At 40.7% G+C, this 14,440-nt stretch overlaps 2 protein-coding genes across 14 annotated transcripts in view; both read left to right on the top strand.

The window, feature by feature from the left end:
- Positions 1–12,396, top strand: part of LOC147755925 (neuronal calcium sensor 2) — a 46,609-nt gene extending 34,213 nt beyond the window's left edge. For 7 of the 8 annotated variants that reach the window (XM_022802697.2, XM_086988591.1, XM_086988586.1 and 4 more), the window contains 2 exons: positions 6,409–7,566; positions 7,945–12,396. In XM_022802697.2, the coding sequence (XP_022658432.1) occupies positions 7,180–7,566; positions 7,945–8,127 (570 nt within the window). In that variant the 5' untranslated portion in view covers positions 6,409–7,179 and the 3' untranslated portion in view covers positions 8,128–12,396. Of the gene's footprint in view, positions 1–139; positions 225–6,408; positions 7,567–7,944 lie in introns of all 8 variants that reach the window. The other variant, XM_086988588.1, reaches the window with a different exon arrangement.
- The window catches only part of Nca (neurocalcin homolog), a 67,088-nt gene that overhangs the window by 34,217 nt on the left and 18,431 nt on the right, over positions 1–14,440 (top strand). The window lies entirely within an intron of this gene.

Raw genomic sequence — 14,440 nt, 5'->3', positions numbered from 1 at the left:
TAGCTGTAGTCGCAGAGCTTTGGCAACGCGAGGCCGGCGCGGTCGAGCACAACGAATTGATCTGAAAACGCTTCCTGGTGAGGTATGATTGGTTAGACGGTTGTTTAAGCATCTAGCCAAAGCATATGTCTGTTGTTAGGTGACCTTACGAGCGGGAGCTCAGGCGAAACGGAACCCAAAGGAAGGATTGGCGCCTTCGAACAAAGCAAAAATCGTTCTCTGTGGTAAGACTTGAAAAGAAACTGTATCTGGTTGAATTTTTTCTTACAATAATGACTAGCGTTTCCTCGAGATAATACAGACAGGTTTATGACCTTGTAATGTGTATTAGACCAGCCAATATGCACTTCTGTCGTCTTCAGTCCCGAACTTCAGTTGTTTATTTTTATGCAATTGGCCACTTTTATTTTTCAGTCCTCTGATTTTCGGAGTTAACCGACAGGTCAGTGTTTATGCTTTTCAACTGAATGTACCGTAAACGAACGAGCCGTAAACGTTTGTCAATTTACCTGGATCTCTACAATGCTTTGAAAGGACTTTATTCTCTTTTTACCGTATTCGAAAAAGTTCTAGCTTCATTCTGTTCTTAAACGATCTCGTATTTGTTGCTCCGCAGTGGTATTCTATGTTAAATGAGTTCTAACACGTATGCCGGTGAAGATGGGAAAGCGCGTCATGATCGGATACCGAAGATTGTTTCGGTGCTTTTCGACAGCTGACGTTGCCTCACTGGGGACGCTATAGATAAATATCAACCCTAATTGAATCGTGAAGACGGTTCAAAATAAAATCGTGCAGCTAGCTTCTAATACAGTTATAAAATTGATATTACATTACTGATAAAATGTGCAAAAAAAACAATTTACAAAATGCCTACTTAATAAGATCTTGTACCAGTTGATGCTACCTAAAAAAATATCACCACTGTTTTTTCGCCCTTCTCTGCTCCTCAGATGACTACTATCAAACGACTTTTTTCGAGACAGGACCAAGTATAGGTACATTTTTGGCCGAGAAAAAGGAACATCGTCTCTGATTTTGTCCTAGTTGACCTTATAGAAATTAGCCCCGCCGCAACCGCCTAGTGCATATTTAAACATCGATTTACAACTATAGGCCCGTAATTGTATGTGGATGGAAAGTATCAGTTCAAATTATACATCTGCAACTGCCCCTTGACCCAGGCCCTCCATTCCACCGTTTTCTCCCAGCGCTCCTCCTCGACATACAATTAAGCCTTGGACTATTGCAGCCTGCTCTAGGGCCCATGGAATACAGCAACCAGTTGCGTTCAAGCGGCAGCTTGCCATGAGCTATTCAAAAAGTGGTGTCATTGCCTACGCGTCATTGGAGTCCTATGTGAATACGTGATATTTACTCATCGTGGGTCTGTTTCGTTTCGGCCTGCAACCTGCCTGAGATCGGCCTGGATATAATGTCACATTTAGGGATGATTCTGACGTTGATATGAAATGGAACAATTCAATATTGCAGTAGACTTCTATGGTAGAGAATATAGTTAATGAATATTTGCGGATTATCACACCGTAGATAAAAGTAATTTTACGCGTGGCAACTTTGTCACCCTGTTCGTGCGTTAGTGAGGTCTCTGTGTGTATGATTGTATTGTTGGCTTAGTCTAAACTCGAACGAACAGCTTGACCTCAGCTTATTCAAGCATCGGCAATAGAAAGAAGGGCACTAAATGGAAACGCAAGCTGACGCATCTGACCGCTTAGTTGCTAAGTGGTAAATGGGCAACAGTTATGATGAAGCGCAATAAACGTATACTTCGATGAATACCGTCTTTGGTGGAATGACAATTGGGATCTTCAACGACTAACCTTCGTTTTGGCGAGAACATTTTCTTAACGGTTGTTATTAAGACGTGTAGTGTGTTTCTCTGCGTTTATGATAACTTAGCATGATATAATAGAATGAAATAAAGCAAGAATTTCCATCGAATGTTTTTCATCGCCCATAAACAGCGCGGAAAAAAACCAGTACACGCAATCAATATCCGTACCTCCTTTTGACAGAAGCAAGTGTTCGCATATCAACGTCATAACTGCGTTCTTTTTTAATTATTTTCTTTATATTTATTGAACGCTTTCTCTGAATTAACACTTATTTAGAACATGTCCAAAACTATTGGCATTATATGCGCGAATCAGCTGGTATTAGTTACGTATTGTTTTGGGGTTTCTCATACCCAGCTAACCATTACACTCAGCGATTCTTTTGTCGTTTGACCTTCGCTGCCCTAGGCCGGCAATAAGGACGAGGTCGTGTAATTCAACAACATGTAGTATAAAGAGATACGTATATATATATATATATATGTATATATGACGGTCCAAATCATTACGGTATGTGTAACCATCGTTGCTCAGCTGTCCTGTAATTGAAAGAGTTGGCAGGCTTCTTCCTATATTGACCGAGATGGAAACCTGGACTTAGTTTCTGTAACCACAAATGAGTGTTACAAGAGTGCAAGGTGAACGCTTACAAACGAGTAGCGGTGGTGTGAACGTACACAGCTTTGGTGGAGTGATGAGTCTGTTTTGGTAGATTTTTGAAAAGGTTGTTTCGAGGGGCTCGGGGATGACTTGGCTATAGCTTTGGGGTTGATTAATGCTAGATGGTGACGATGACGGTTTTAGCTGCACAGAGGCTTTAAACCTCCTGTGGCCGATGTACAGCTTTTTGAAGTACAGCAGCCATTGGCAGGAGACTACTCCCGATTTGTAACGATAAATGGCGTAGTCCGCAGATCGCTTGCCTCTTAGCCGGATCGGCCTGCGGATGTGCTTGGCTGTGTGGCCTTATATCTACGGGGGATAAGCGTATGCACGACAACGTTGGTAAATTGGTCTGCAGGATTTTGTCATAGAGATCGAGAGAAAGGGGAAGAAGGGTGAGAGCCAATCCGTGACCTGGAAGCGGTTGCTGTTAGCCCATTGCTATTGGAAAGGCCAAGGTTGACCATCTACTAACCCTCGTAGCTATAGGCAGACCAGCTTATGACAACTGTATACCTATAAGCCTATAGTCGTTCGTATACATGCAAGGCTATATTGCAGGCAGCATAGAACAGGCAATGCCACATTATTGTGACGGATAATGATGCCTGTAGATGTCTGAAGCATGCTGAATCTTTCTGGCTTTTCTTCCTTACGTATGATGCGAAAACACTACGCGAGCTACAAAGATCGAACGATCAATTTAATCGAATGTTCACGAAACAGCGAACCCAATAGATTGCAAGATGCCCTATAATCAGTGATGGGCTAGTCCTCTACACGTTGCACAGACAACCGCTTTGTCAAAGATCACCGCATATATACGAATGTAAAAGTTCCATGACAAAGGCTGAGCTATTGGAGGAAGCAATCGTGTCTGCAGCAGAAACAAGCGCTGCCTCTTACTTGCTATCGGCGTGTGTATTATTAGCTTATTTTCCTGCCTACTAATTATTTACTGAGTAAAGTTCACACGTTTTTAAACTTTGACCACATGTACTTACTTCGGAGTGTTCGTGGAAGCCGAAAGCCTCAACGTAGCATGAGAACGTTGGCCGAGCTACTGCGGCACGAAACAATTATTATTTGCTCGAACTTCTTCGTCTATGTTGGTATCATTCTGTGAACCATTTGTGTTCAGAGTGAAATTCTGTTGGCTTAATTTATAGAATCCCGACTACTAAAAATGTTATTTCGCTCGAACGTGCACCTCAGAAGAGAAGATAACACGCTAGTTTTTGCGTGGCGTTCATACCGTTAGGCTGTTTCGTAACCGTCGTCTGCCAGGTACTGATTATACAATCGCAAAGTTAACTGTCTTAACGTTACTTATGCTTGAGTATTCGAAAAGTTCTTCATTTGATTGTAACCGATAAATATAGACTTGGAGTCCAAATTAATTCTTTGCTAATAATAGGTACCCAACGGCTGTGACAAGGAATATGTTCAAAACGAAAACGTGACGCGATAAGCTGCGCTAAGTAACTGGGTGTCAATGCGTAAACATTCGCCCATAAACCCATATGTCTTTGTGCAACCTTTTACCAGTTTATGCTTAGCCTGATTATGTTGGGTGGACTTTACACTAACTACTGTATTATAGGTTCCTTTTGTGTTTGTCCTCTATTTAAGCCTGCGTTTAATGTGCAACTTAAGTTTTGCACAGCAATCGCAGGCGCATCCCTGCCCAGTATCACGATCCTGAAGAATCAGTAAAGGCATAAACATTATAAAAATTGCACAGTTAAATGCGTTCGCAGCCCGTTTAAGGCCTTTGTGACCTATCCTATGGCTTATTGATAATATGGGCAAATACAACAGGGGCTTTACGATCCAGGTGCACGCAGTTAGCATCGTCTGTACGAAAGATCAGGGCGACCTGAAAGATCAAATACAGACCTTTCTATCGTATGCCCACTCATTACCACAGTACATCAGAATAGTATCTATCCATGTAGGGGTTTAATTCGGGGAATTTCGGTTGGTGTTTTTCCATCGATTCTGTTTTTAGTTACAATTTAACTCGTCATGTTGCTAATACTGTAAATGATTTTACCCTCCTTTTCGAAAAAAAAACTGTTTGCGGCTGAACTTACATTGAAATTTATTTAAATATAATTACATTCTTCAAACAATTGCAATATCCGCTATGTATAAGTTATGTAACTGTGTACTTTGTGCTGCCGTGTACGCACACTCACATATCCGGTGTTCTATTGATATAAACAGCAAACTCTAGACCAATCCAAAATGTCATGTGGAAACACATTTCAACTAGCTTGGAGTCTTTCTTACATTCAGTGTCCCAAATAGATTTTCTTCTTCCTTCTAACTGGCCCGCTGGTTAGCTAGAGAGATAGATAGGGAGGAAGAGACCATCAAGCGCTTATTATTTTACTCTGCTTAACCCTGGCTCAGACCTTTACAGCGAGTAAGCTTTGTAGGCCTAGAATAGGCTGAACAGACTTAAAGCGACAAGCGCTATAAGATACAGAAGCATAGTTAGGATCCGATTAAGCACTCCGTCACAGTTGCTAACAGAGTTTCTACACATGTTTTAATAATCTAAATTAACTTTCATAATACCATTAGCAGAGTCATGGCGTTTTTACGATCCTACAGAACTGTCATCAGAAACGTACGGTTTATAGCTGTCATAGCAGTAGACCTTTCATCAATAGCCAGTGTCATCAGATAAAGTAAATGTTTTTCCCACTAATAATATAAAAATAACCAAACGAAATGGAATCCGACTGGGGATAGATCATCGTCGGGGTCTGATCGACTGTCTATACGACTAATAGGCTATATCCGGTTGCTGTTCAGTGCTCAGCCACTCCACTCTTCAGTCTCATCTTGGATGTCCCCAAAAATATTAGAACAAGTTGCCCTTGAAGATCATCGTGTGTGGGCAGACACTTGAAAAGAGTTTCGTTTAAATGACTGAGTATCTATACATGTGTGCACGTCTATTGCATGGACGTGTGTCTGTGACGATTCTGGCATGGTGATGTACAGGCTTGCAATGCACTGCTCCTTGTAGCATTCTTCGTACGTTCAGCGACCTGTTTGCACAAAACCATAGATGCATTGAATTGTTGCCTATCGGCTACATAGGCAATAGGCAGGTACATTCGCAAAAGACTGTAAATGTGCAGTATAGGTTTTAATGTAACTAGCATGAGAACCGTAATATCATCGATATGAGATTTTACGTATCTTAGATGAGCAGTAATAAGGGATCACATACTGCTTTTATTTACACGAAAATATGTGCACACATGTGATTGGAAAACTCCACGATAAGTCACTATTAAATAACCTAGTGAAGGATGTTAACGCCGCTTTACCCCTCCGAACTTTAAAAAGATGCTTTTAAATTCCTTTAGAGAAGATTGTTGGCAGCATCAGGTTTATTGTGTGACTTCTTTTTCCCCAGAATACATACACAATGTTAATTTATCGAGGAATTTATACACTCGATGATTACAAAACATTAGTATGAAGATTAATGCTATTCATCAATGATAGGAGACCTCGTCATGGCCAAATTCATATCAGAGATGTATCTTCAAGGGATGGCATGACAACTTTTGCATGTATCAGGTACAATGTATTCTGGCATGGTTGGTAAGATTTTTTTTACCCGATGATTAGGTATCAGAATGGAATAAAATGTGTGCACGTATCAAACGCTTGCTATATCCAATAATGATTTTTTTGCTTTTTTTTTTCTATAATACAAATGTATACAGCTAAATATCGGATGGCTTTGACGAATGCACTGGAAAGCGCCTGTACACAAGCGTCTTCCTTCTGTTTAGCCGGTTGTCGCCTATTATAGCAGTGTTATTCGTTGGCTGTAGCTAATTTCATCATGTTTCAGGTGGTCGCACAAATACGTGGTGCCAACATAACACAGAGTCGACAAGGGCCTGGAATAGAAAACAAACTGAAACAGGAAAAAAGACAGCGCGACGACGAAAACATCGAAGTGGAAATAGGATCACAAACTGAGCGATCAGATTCATAGAAAATAGGACCTGTCGAAAACGAGCTTCGAGTGTCTCTACTTCTACATTCAGCCCCATAGAAACGTCTGCGGCGAAGCGGAAAGCAGACAGGGCCCACGGATGTACGTTAAGAAGAGTGGCTCTGCTAATCCCTTGTCCCGTCACCCACTCTTCCCGAGGCGATTGTTAGGCAGCCTGACTGATACTAAATACACATTGGCTAATAGAACAAATTAAAGACACGTAGTCTATTACCTACGTAGTCTTCCAAGTACCCTACTCCTGAATATGCGAAATCGGCAGTCAACGAAATTGTAATATTCATCGGCTGAAGCAGTAACAGCAGGCAGAATAGGACGTAAAAAACTACGATTCTTACCATCAGATTGTACTACACACTAGGGAGGAAGAAAGGGATGACATCTTGACCATGTTCTATGCCCCAGCTAAGCTAGCTGCATAGATCTAGAAGAGACTAAACGAGTCGAAAAGTTCCCCCATCATCGGTTCCCGTCAACTCGCAAGAAATTTGCAAGCCTGCAGAGAAATAGATCATAATCCGTTAACTAGCTAATAGAATAAATGGAGCTGAAGATCTAACACTGATTAGAATACAAGCAAACGAAACTGGCAAGCTGAACGCGATGGGTTGTCAGCAGACAAAGATCCGCGAACTTAGTGATGAGGACGTCGATTTCCTCAAGACGCACACCAAATATGATGAACAGACGATCCGGGAATGGTACGAGGGTTTCAAGGTGGATTGTCCCTCTGGTCGACTTTCGCGCAAGAAATTTATAGACATCTATCGAACTTTTTTTCCCACCGGCAACCCCGAGAAGTTCTGCGATCATGTGTTCAGGACGTTCGACACCGATAACAGTGGACATATAGATTTTAAAGAGTTCCTCATGGCAATCGGTATTACGGCCTCAAGCTCGGGAGAAGAACGCCTCAAGTGGGCGTTCCGTATGTACGATATCAACAATGATGGAGGCATAGAACTGACTGAAATGACCAAAATCGTAAAGGTAAGGAACATGATCAGAGATCTGCTTCGATACTTGATGTATACATACGATGCTCTGGTAGAGCTGTTCAGAGAATGTTCCTCTTCTTTTGTTCAGTACATAATTAATCCAAATTCATCCATTAGTCACAGCCTGAGTATTATGCATGAGCCGTATCTGTTGCTTTATATTTGAAACGATTCTTACTGTGCCACTGTGGATGGACCTCTGTCAGTGTTTAGGTAATAGCTTAAAGAACTATATTTTATTATGATTCTTTTTTACAAAAGCCGCTATCGTAGTTAAATAGTTGATTCTTTCTTCATTACCTGATTAACACTAACTAACCTCGTTTTTACGTATCGCTTGATTTTTCTGCGTAACGCTATGTGACTATAGGCATTATACGATATGCTTGGACCGGGCACCTCGGATGAGTCTCCCGAAGAACGCACAAAAGAGATTTTTCTCAAGATGGATAAGGATGGCGACGGGACATTGTCAGTTAAGGAATTCGTAGACGGCTGTCTGCTCGACAAGAAATTGGCTGCGCTTCTTACGGCAAACAATGGCGCCACCTAACCCATTAGAAAAGGCCGCGCCCTTTTCCTCTACCGACAACTATTATTTTACTGATATAACTGATACGTGCTCTTGTGACTGGTATTTTATGACGACTCGCTCTGTTCTGGTTGAGAATAAAACTTAGACTTCAAAACGTTTTACAGAAGTAACACAAGAAGGGAAAGATGACGTCGGTATATTCGGCTCGTTGTTTTAGTACGAAGTTTAGTCGCTATAAGGGCTCATCGAGCTGAGTAGTCCTAACGCACCGGATAAAACCCATAGAACACAATAATCTTTATGTTGATATTACAATATAGTCCTGTGTTAGGATGACCGATCACCGAATATGACATAGCCTGATGAAAATATAGTGGAAATACGAAAAAACATCAAATTCAATAATAATAATAATAGTACTGATAATTAACGATATAATAATCATAACATTAAGATAGCGTTGTGGCTTGATATCTCATAGCGCGATTTATATCTAGCATGTAGATGTAGAAAGAAGTTATATTATTACCTCAGACACCAGTGGCGATATCGCCGATACGACAAATCGCTTGAATCACAATTTCACTATAAGAAGGTTACATTACAACGTCTTGTGTGACCGCCATGTCACGCACACGATCAGGCAGATTATAATCATAGCAGTGAAACGCAGAAAAAACCCACCGATGGTCAATACGAAAGTGGGTCTGATCTCAGACGTGACTTATCGCGGGATATCGAATGCAGACCGGCCACACTGGACACCACTGGCCAATAGAAGTAACGTCATAGATGTTGTCCTGGCGGCCTGGATCAGATGTTCGGATCACTACAAATGGAACATCAATTTTTATATCATTGTAAATCAATCGTATGCTTGTTGTCGATTCAAGACTGTTTCAAGTAGGATGTCTTTTTTGTGCTATCAATATTAAGAGATAGTAAAATGATGAAAAAAAAATCACAGTATGAATTGTCTGTTTCTATATTTATTGTGTTACAAGACCTACATGTTTTATTTGAGCGTAAAATAAGTAGCGTTCTTCATAAAGAAAGAAATGAAAGATGATTGATAAAAATAATACGGTAGCTAGTGTGCCTCCGTACGACTTCGTATTTAGATATCGAACTTGCTTCTGATTTGAGAACCATTTTTGTGCTGACTACCACACCTGACTTAATTTTTAAGCACATGCGTCCGCATCCGATACTTGTGCCTCCCACGATTACGTACCCACGAGCAACGGTTGATGCGGTTGTAAACAACATTCATAAAAATGATGCCCTAACAGTGGCACGTAGCTATTTTGCAATATAAACAAAACTCAATCGCAAGTGCCTGATACCCATGCACGGAGCTCCTTTCGAACAGAATAGCATGCTCCTACGTGCATAAAAACACTTAATCGTAAAACGACATAACAATTCGCCAGTGAGAGTATCATCAAGGGAATCAGCCTTAAGATTTCCATAAGATCATTCATTAAGATAAGTCCATTTTCATGGTCTAATGGCGTGTGATTTCCTTGAATACAGTATTGCGCTTTGAATCGAGGCCATCTCGTTTTTGGCTCATTGTCGATTGTATAATTTTTTGAAAAACGAGGCGACTTGACTCAGGGGCATCGACCGTCGGTCCGTCGGAAACGGCGATCGCCTGTTTTGAAAGCGCAGCTACCAAAAATACACCTCTGATAAAAGACGCTATCCTTGCTACGATGCTATATTGGATAGTAACAGGATTTCGGCAAAGGCAAACTGAGCGTACCGCAGATAAGGCTCACTCATTTACCAAGTGAGTTGTGCGTATGTCTGTCAGGACTCACCCACTCTAGCAGGTTAGACAAGGATACACACGCACATGGTGATACTTAGCCTTACGTAAATGTCAGGAGCAGGCCACTCGCCAACAAATGCCAACCTGAATGGCCTCATTTCTCCACCTTATTGCAGCGAGACATAAGGTCTGCGTGATAAAAAACTGTGGCAGTGGCGAACTATTGGAGGTAAGGCACCATGCTATGACAACAGCTATCGTTTGGACTTAACCGTTCTGGTGTCTTTTCCCCGTCCGTGGCAAACGGTCAGTCAGTCCTGATGTCTAATCTTAATCAGTTTCATGCTATAGCCGTCGAATGCAAACCGTCAGCCTTCAATCTTACTTCTGCCTTCATTAGTCTTCCTTCCGAAACGATTATTACTCTCACCATCTTACTGGGCCAAGCCTAGACAGCCTAGTCTCCACCTCAGAGACTACAATGGATCAGAGACTCCCAGGCAGACAAGCGGGCTATAAGGGTGGCTTACTGAAGAGTTACAGACTTGAACCAATGGCTCACAGATAATCAACCAACGGAGCAGGTCTCTCTTCGTAGGTCCTAAGCAGGATTCTTGTGTACTTCTTTTTGCGCCCTCAGCATTGTCGTATTGCTACCTATTGGATTTAGGTAGCCAGGGAAATGAGCATAATTAAATGCAAAACGACGGTTTCCTTTCCCATCGTCAGTCTGCTTGAATGCCAATTTGGCAGAGGGCCGTCCTGCAGGGCCTCGTGGATAAGGCAGTGATCGACCATTTGCCAAAGGCTTCATGTAGATTTGTGTACAACTAGCCAGAGATCAGCAGACAGTCTACCATACGATGATATTATTGTAGAGAAAATAAATTCAAAAGCCTAAAACAAAGTAATACCTAATAGGCTGGCATTGGTAGCCTATTATGCGGTTTTCACAACATGTCTAGTTAAGTCCTTGCGCTACAAAAACAAATTCGAAGTTTTCAAGCCTTAAATATGCTTAAGACCCCTGCTGTATTCTACGGACCTATTTATGTGTACTACATTGCTTGATACATGCATTGATATATATACTTATACATTTTTTTTACACGCAAATTTTTCAGTTCTTTCAAAAGCGTCGAAAAATTGTTGAGGATCTGAGGCGGCTCAAGTCGATTGATAACCTATTTGAGCGAACCATATTTACCGTAATAGAAACATTTCATTTAAACGTTATGAGTGTTATTATCATTATTAAGGTTCAATTGAAGCTAACAACCGGTCGACAAAGTTGTCGATCCCTAACCTATACACGACAACTCATCTACCCCATAGCGCTCTACATAATACAAAGGTTGATTACGACTGTATAACATTCATACAGTCTCTTGAGCAGTCACTTTCTTTCGTAAGCAAATTTTCAAGTGTCTCCATACTAAAAACATCGACAACAGGTCCACAAGTACAGTAAAATTTAGAAGATTACCGTCCCAGATACATCGTAATACTATATAAATACATATATATCACCTTTAGATTAATTGGCCTTTTTTAAAACGTCTTTATGAAGCACGATGATTAGAAACGAATTTTTCTGCCAGAGCAGTAAAAAATTATATCCACGTTAGCGTATTAAAACCAAATAAACAGGCCAATGATATTGGGCTGGAACCCAACCTCCGCACACGGTACGTTCATCGTCAAAAAGTGCCGACTAGACGATACGATTAAGTTTGCGTCTTCTAAAACCGACCATCAATTAGTAGGCTGAAAAGGAGAAGTCCTTTAGTACAAGGATATTTACTACGGTTTCTATAACTGCAAACTAGTAACAGCTAAGAAAGTCAAAATTAAATAAAGATAGCTAAGGAAAGAGTATAGCCCTTGCATATAAATATATAAAAGTGTCAGCGCTCTATATTCTATATATATTCTATATATAAAAGTGTGCTCTATATTCTGTTTCTAAAATCTGAACAATATTGAGATTGTATGCAGGCGGATGAGGCAGCTCTTGTAGCGATATAGGAAACAAGAAAAAATAAAAATTAGTTTATCGACTGTCCTTCATGTGCCTTTAAATAGGTAGCAGTTCAAACGTAAACCTTGCTACATGCTATATATAGATATATATACATACGTATATGCTACAATAAGCAGTGAAGGGTACCGTTTCAAGTATGAATAGCTACCATGTCAATCCCGAAACAATGTGGTGCAGGGGGTCAATACTATTTTTTTGGTGAAGGCTTGTTTACGATTTTTAATTACACATATACATACATTGAATATGTACATTAGATTTGACATTTGTATGTGTGTTTGGGTATATATTATGCGTAAGCACAGATAAACATGAAATCTCGCTTGATCTTTAATGATGGTGTTTTATAATTATACTGTCCTACCTGTCTTTTTCTTGTTAAAAACGTCATTAAAATTTAATTAGTAAGAACATCACATTGGTACGAATAACATAATTTGCCAATAAATATGAATTTAATATTGTAGTAGCTGTTTTTTTTTTTCTTATTTTCGGTGATGATTTCCAATAGTAAATGTATTCCTGTTTCCATCAAGCCCATTATGGCATCTTTCAGTAGACAACTATGTACTCGCTGCATCGTGTGCTTAAGCCACATAGGTTATTTTAATGTATGGCAAATGGCAACTCACTTCGCAAGACTGCCCAGTGCAAATCCAGTACATGCGACTAAAGAACAACTGCTACTTAATCAGGGGACCATTTGCGCAATACAGAATGCCCCGCTAATCTCCATCGGGCCTCTATTGAAATACGCACATAAATAATAATATAAAGGTGTACTCATTTAGGTATAACCCTTTGCTTCGCAGATTGAAGTCACCTGCGTATAGGAGTGCACGTGACATTTTTGTTTTTACCTACAGAGCAAGTGAAAACCTCTGCAGGATTTCGAATTCGACGTTATTGCCGTTCTCGTCTATGCCTCCTATTTGTATTGTTTCTTCTTCACACAAAAGTATTTAGTATTTCTTCTATTCCTATGGGGAACCATAGCTGTTCTCATGTTAATATGCCTTGTTTGGGTGACGTGTGAAACGTCAGCTCGAACCAGCGAGGTCGGTGCAGTTAGGTCGACAATTGCTTTGTATAAGGTGACACATGGTTACAGCGGCGCCGTTGGGACCGTAGCCTGCGTGTACTGCGTTCTATATATATATATATATATATATACATATATATACTATAAATTAGAAAAATCCGTTCGTCGAGGAAGCGGATGAATAGTGTGACGACAGGAGGCTTTATTTCATTGACTGGACATCCAGCAGAAGCTCGCTAAGCGAGTAGGATTTATTAGTGACATTACAGCTTTGTGCGAACTGATATTTTGGTGGCAGTTTTGGAAGGACTCGCTAAGTGGCTGTTTAGCTTACAAAAATAAAATGCCACCATGAATGGGTTTAGGCCATGTAGCCCAATGCCTAGCAAAAGGTTCCACCAGTAGGTAACTCCCGAGTCATTCCATAACGGAAAACCTTTACAAAGCAGAGAATAGGGCGGTAAACGGCGAAAAGATACACGCACGTCCTGCAGAAGTTCCCAAGGGAACAAAAGCTAATTCGCCTCTATGAGGCCTCCTGTAGATACTTCCTACAGGCATTAAACGTACTCTGGACGAAGGACCTGCCGTTGGCCGTTATGCCCTCACGCACTCTGTGTGTGGACCTTCGAGCTTGTAATTTGCGGGGTCAAATTCATAGAGCCTAGATTTATGAATGAGTAGAATAGATTTATATATATATATATATATAGTCATGCTCTACTATGAACAAACCTGGCAGAATTTAGCCCAACGCTTATGTCCAGAGCTCATCCCTTATCGGGACCGTGTGTCCGATCCAGGTTTGCGATCTTGGTTTGGGCCGCCTCTGCCCCTCGCAAGGATGAGAGAGCAACCTTAAAGTTCTGAACCTGTTCGCACAACCTGTATCAAACGCCTAACTTCGTGATATCGCTGCCCTTCAATTCCACCCCTTCCAGCCTCGTGTCCACTCGAAAGCTGCTACGCTATGCGGTGAGGCTGTTCAAAGAGAACAAAAATGTACACGGCCTTTCAAATTCGAATCCGAACGAAGAGTCTACCAGATAGCAAAGGGGCAAGCTTCTTATTTTTTGAGAACTGTCTCAATTTCGATGTTATATCACTAATAGAAAAGATCGTCGGATTTCCTAGCATTGCGGAACCGCAGACAAATAGTAATTCACGCTGATACTCATTGAATCTTGGTTACTCTGTGTGAAATTAGCATGCGTGTGTTAAAAACTTACAAATTTAATATCACGATTTATGTATATAACGAAGTATAATAATAATAATAATAGAACAAATAAATGAGAACTTCACAACAGCTGTTACACGCTATAAGCAAAATATGTGGAAGCTACTTAGAAAATATAATAAAGCTTTTTCTGCGTTTTCCTTAATGGCAGTCCTTTGTTGCCTGTTGATGTTGGTTAACTCCTATGTATAATGAAAGACTCAACATATGATACACTTGGTCAGAAAC

The sequence above is a fragment of the Varroa destructor genome, unplaced genomic scaffold, assembly GCF_002443255.2.
Source record: "Varroa destructor unplaced genomic scaffold, Vdes_3.0 BEIS01000004.1, whole genome shotgun sequence".
Classification (NCBI taxonomy): Eukaryota; Metazoa; Arthropoda; class Arachnida; order Mesostigmata; family Varroidae; genus Varroa; species Varroa destructor.
Note: the sequence above shows the minus strand (reverse complement) of the source record. Positions and strands in the feature narration are given on the sequence as shown.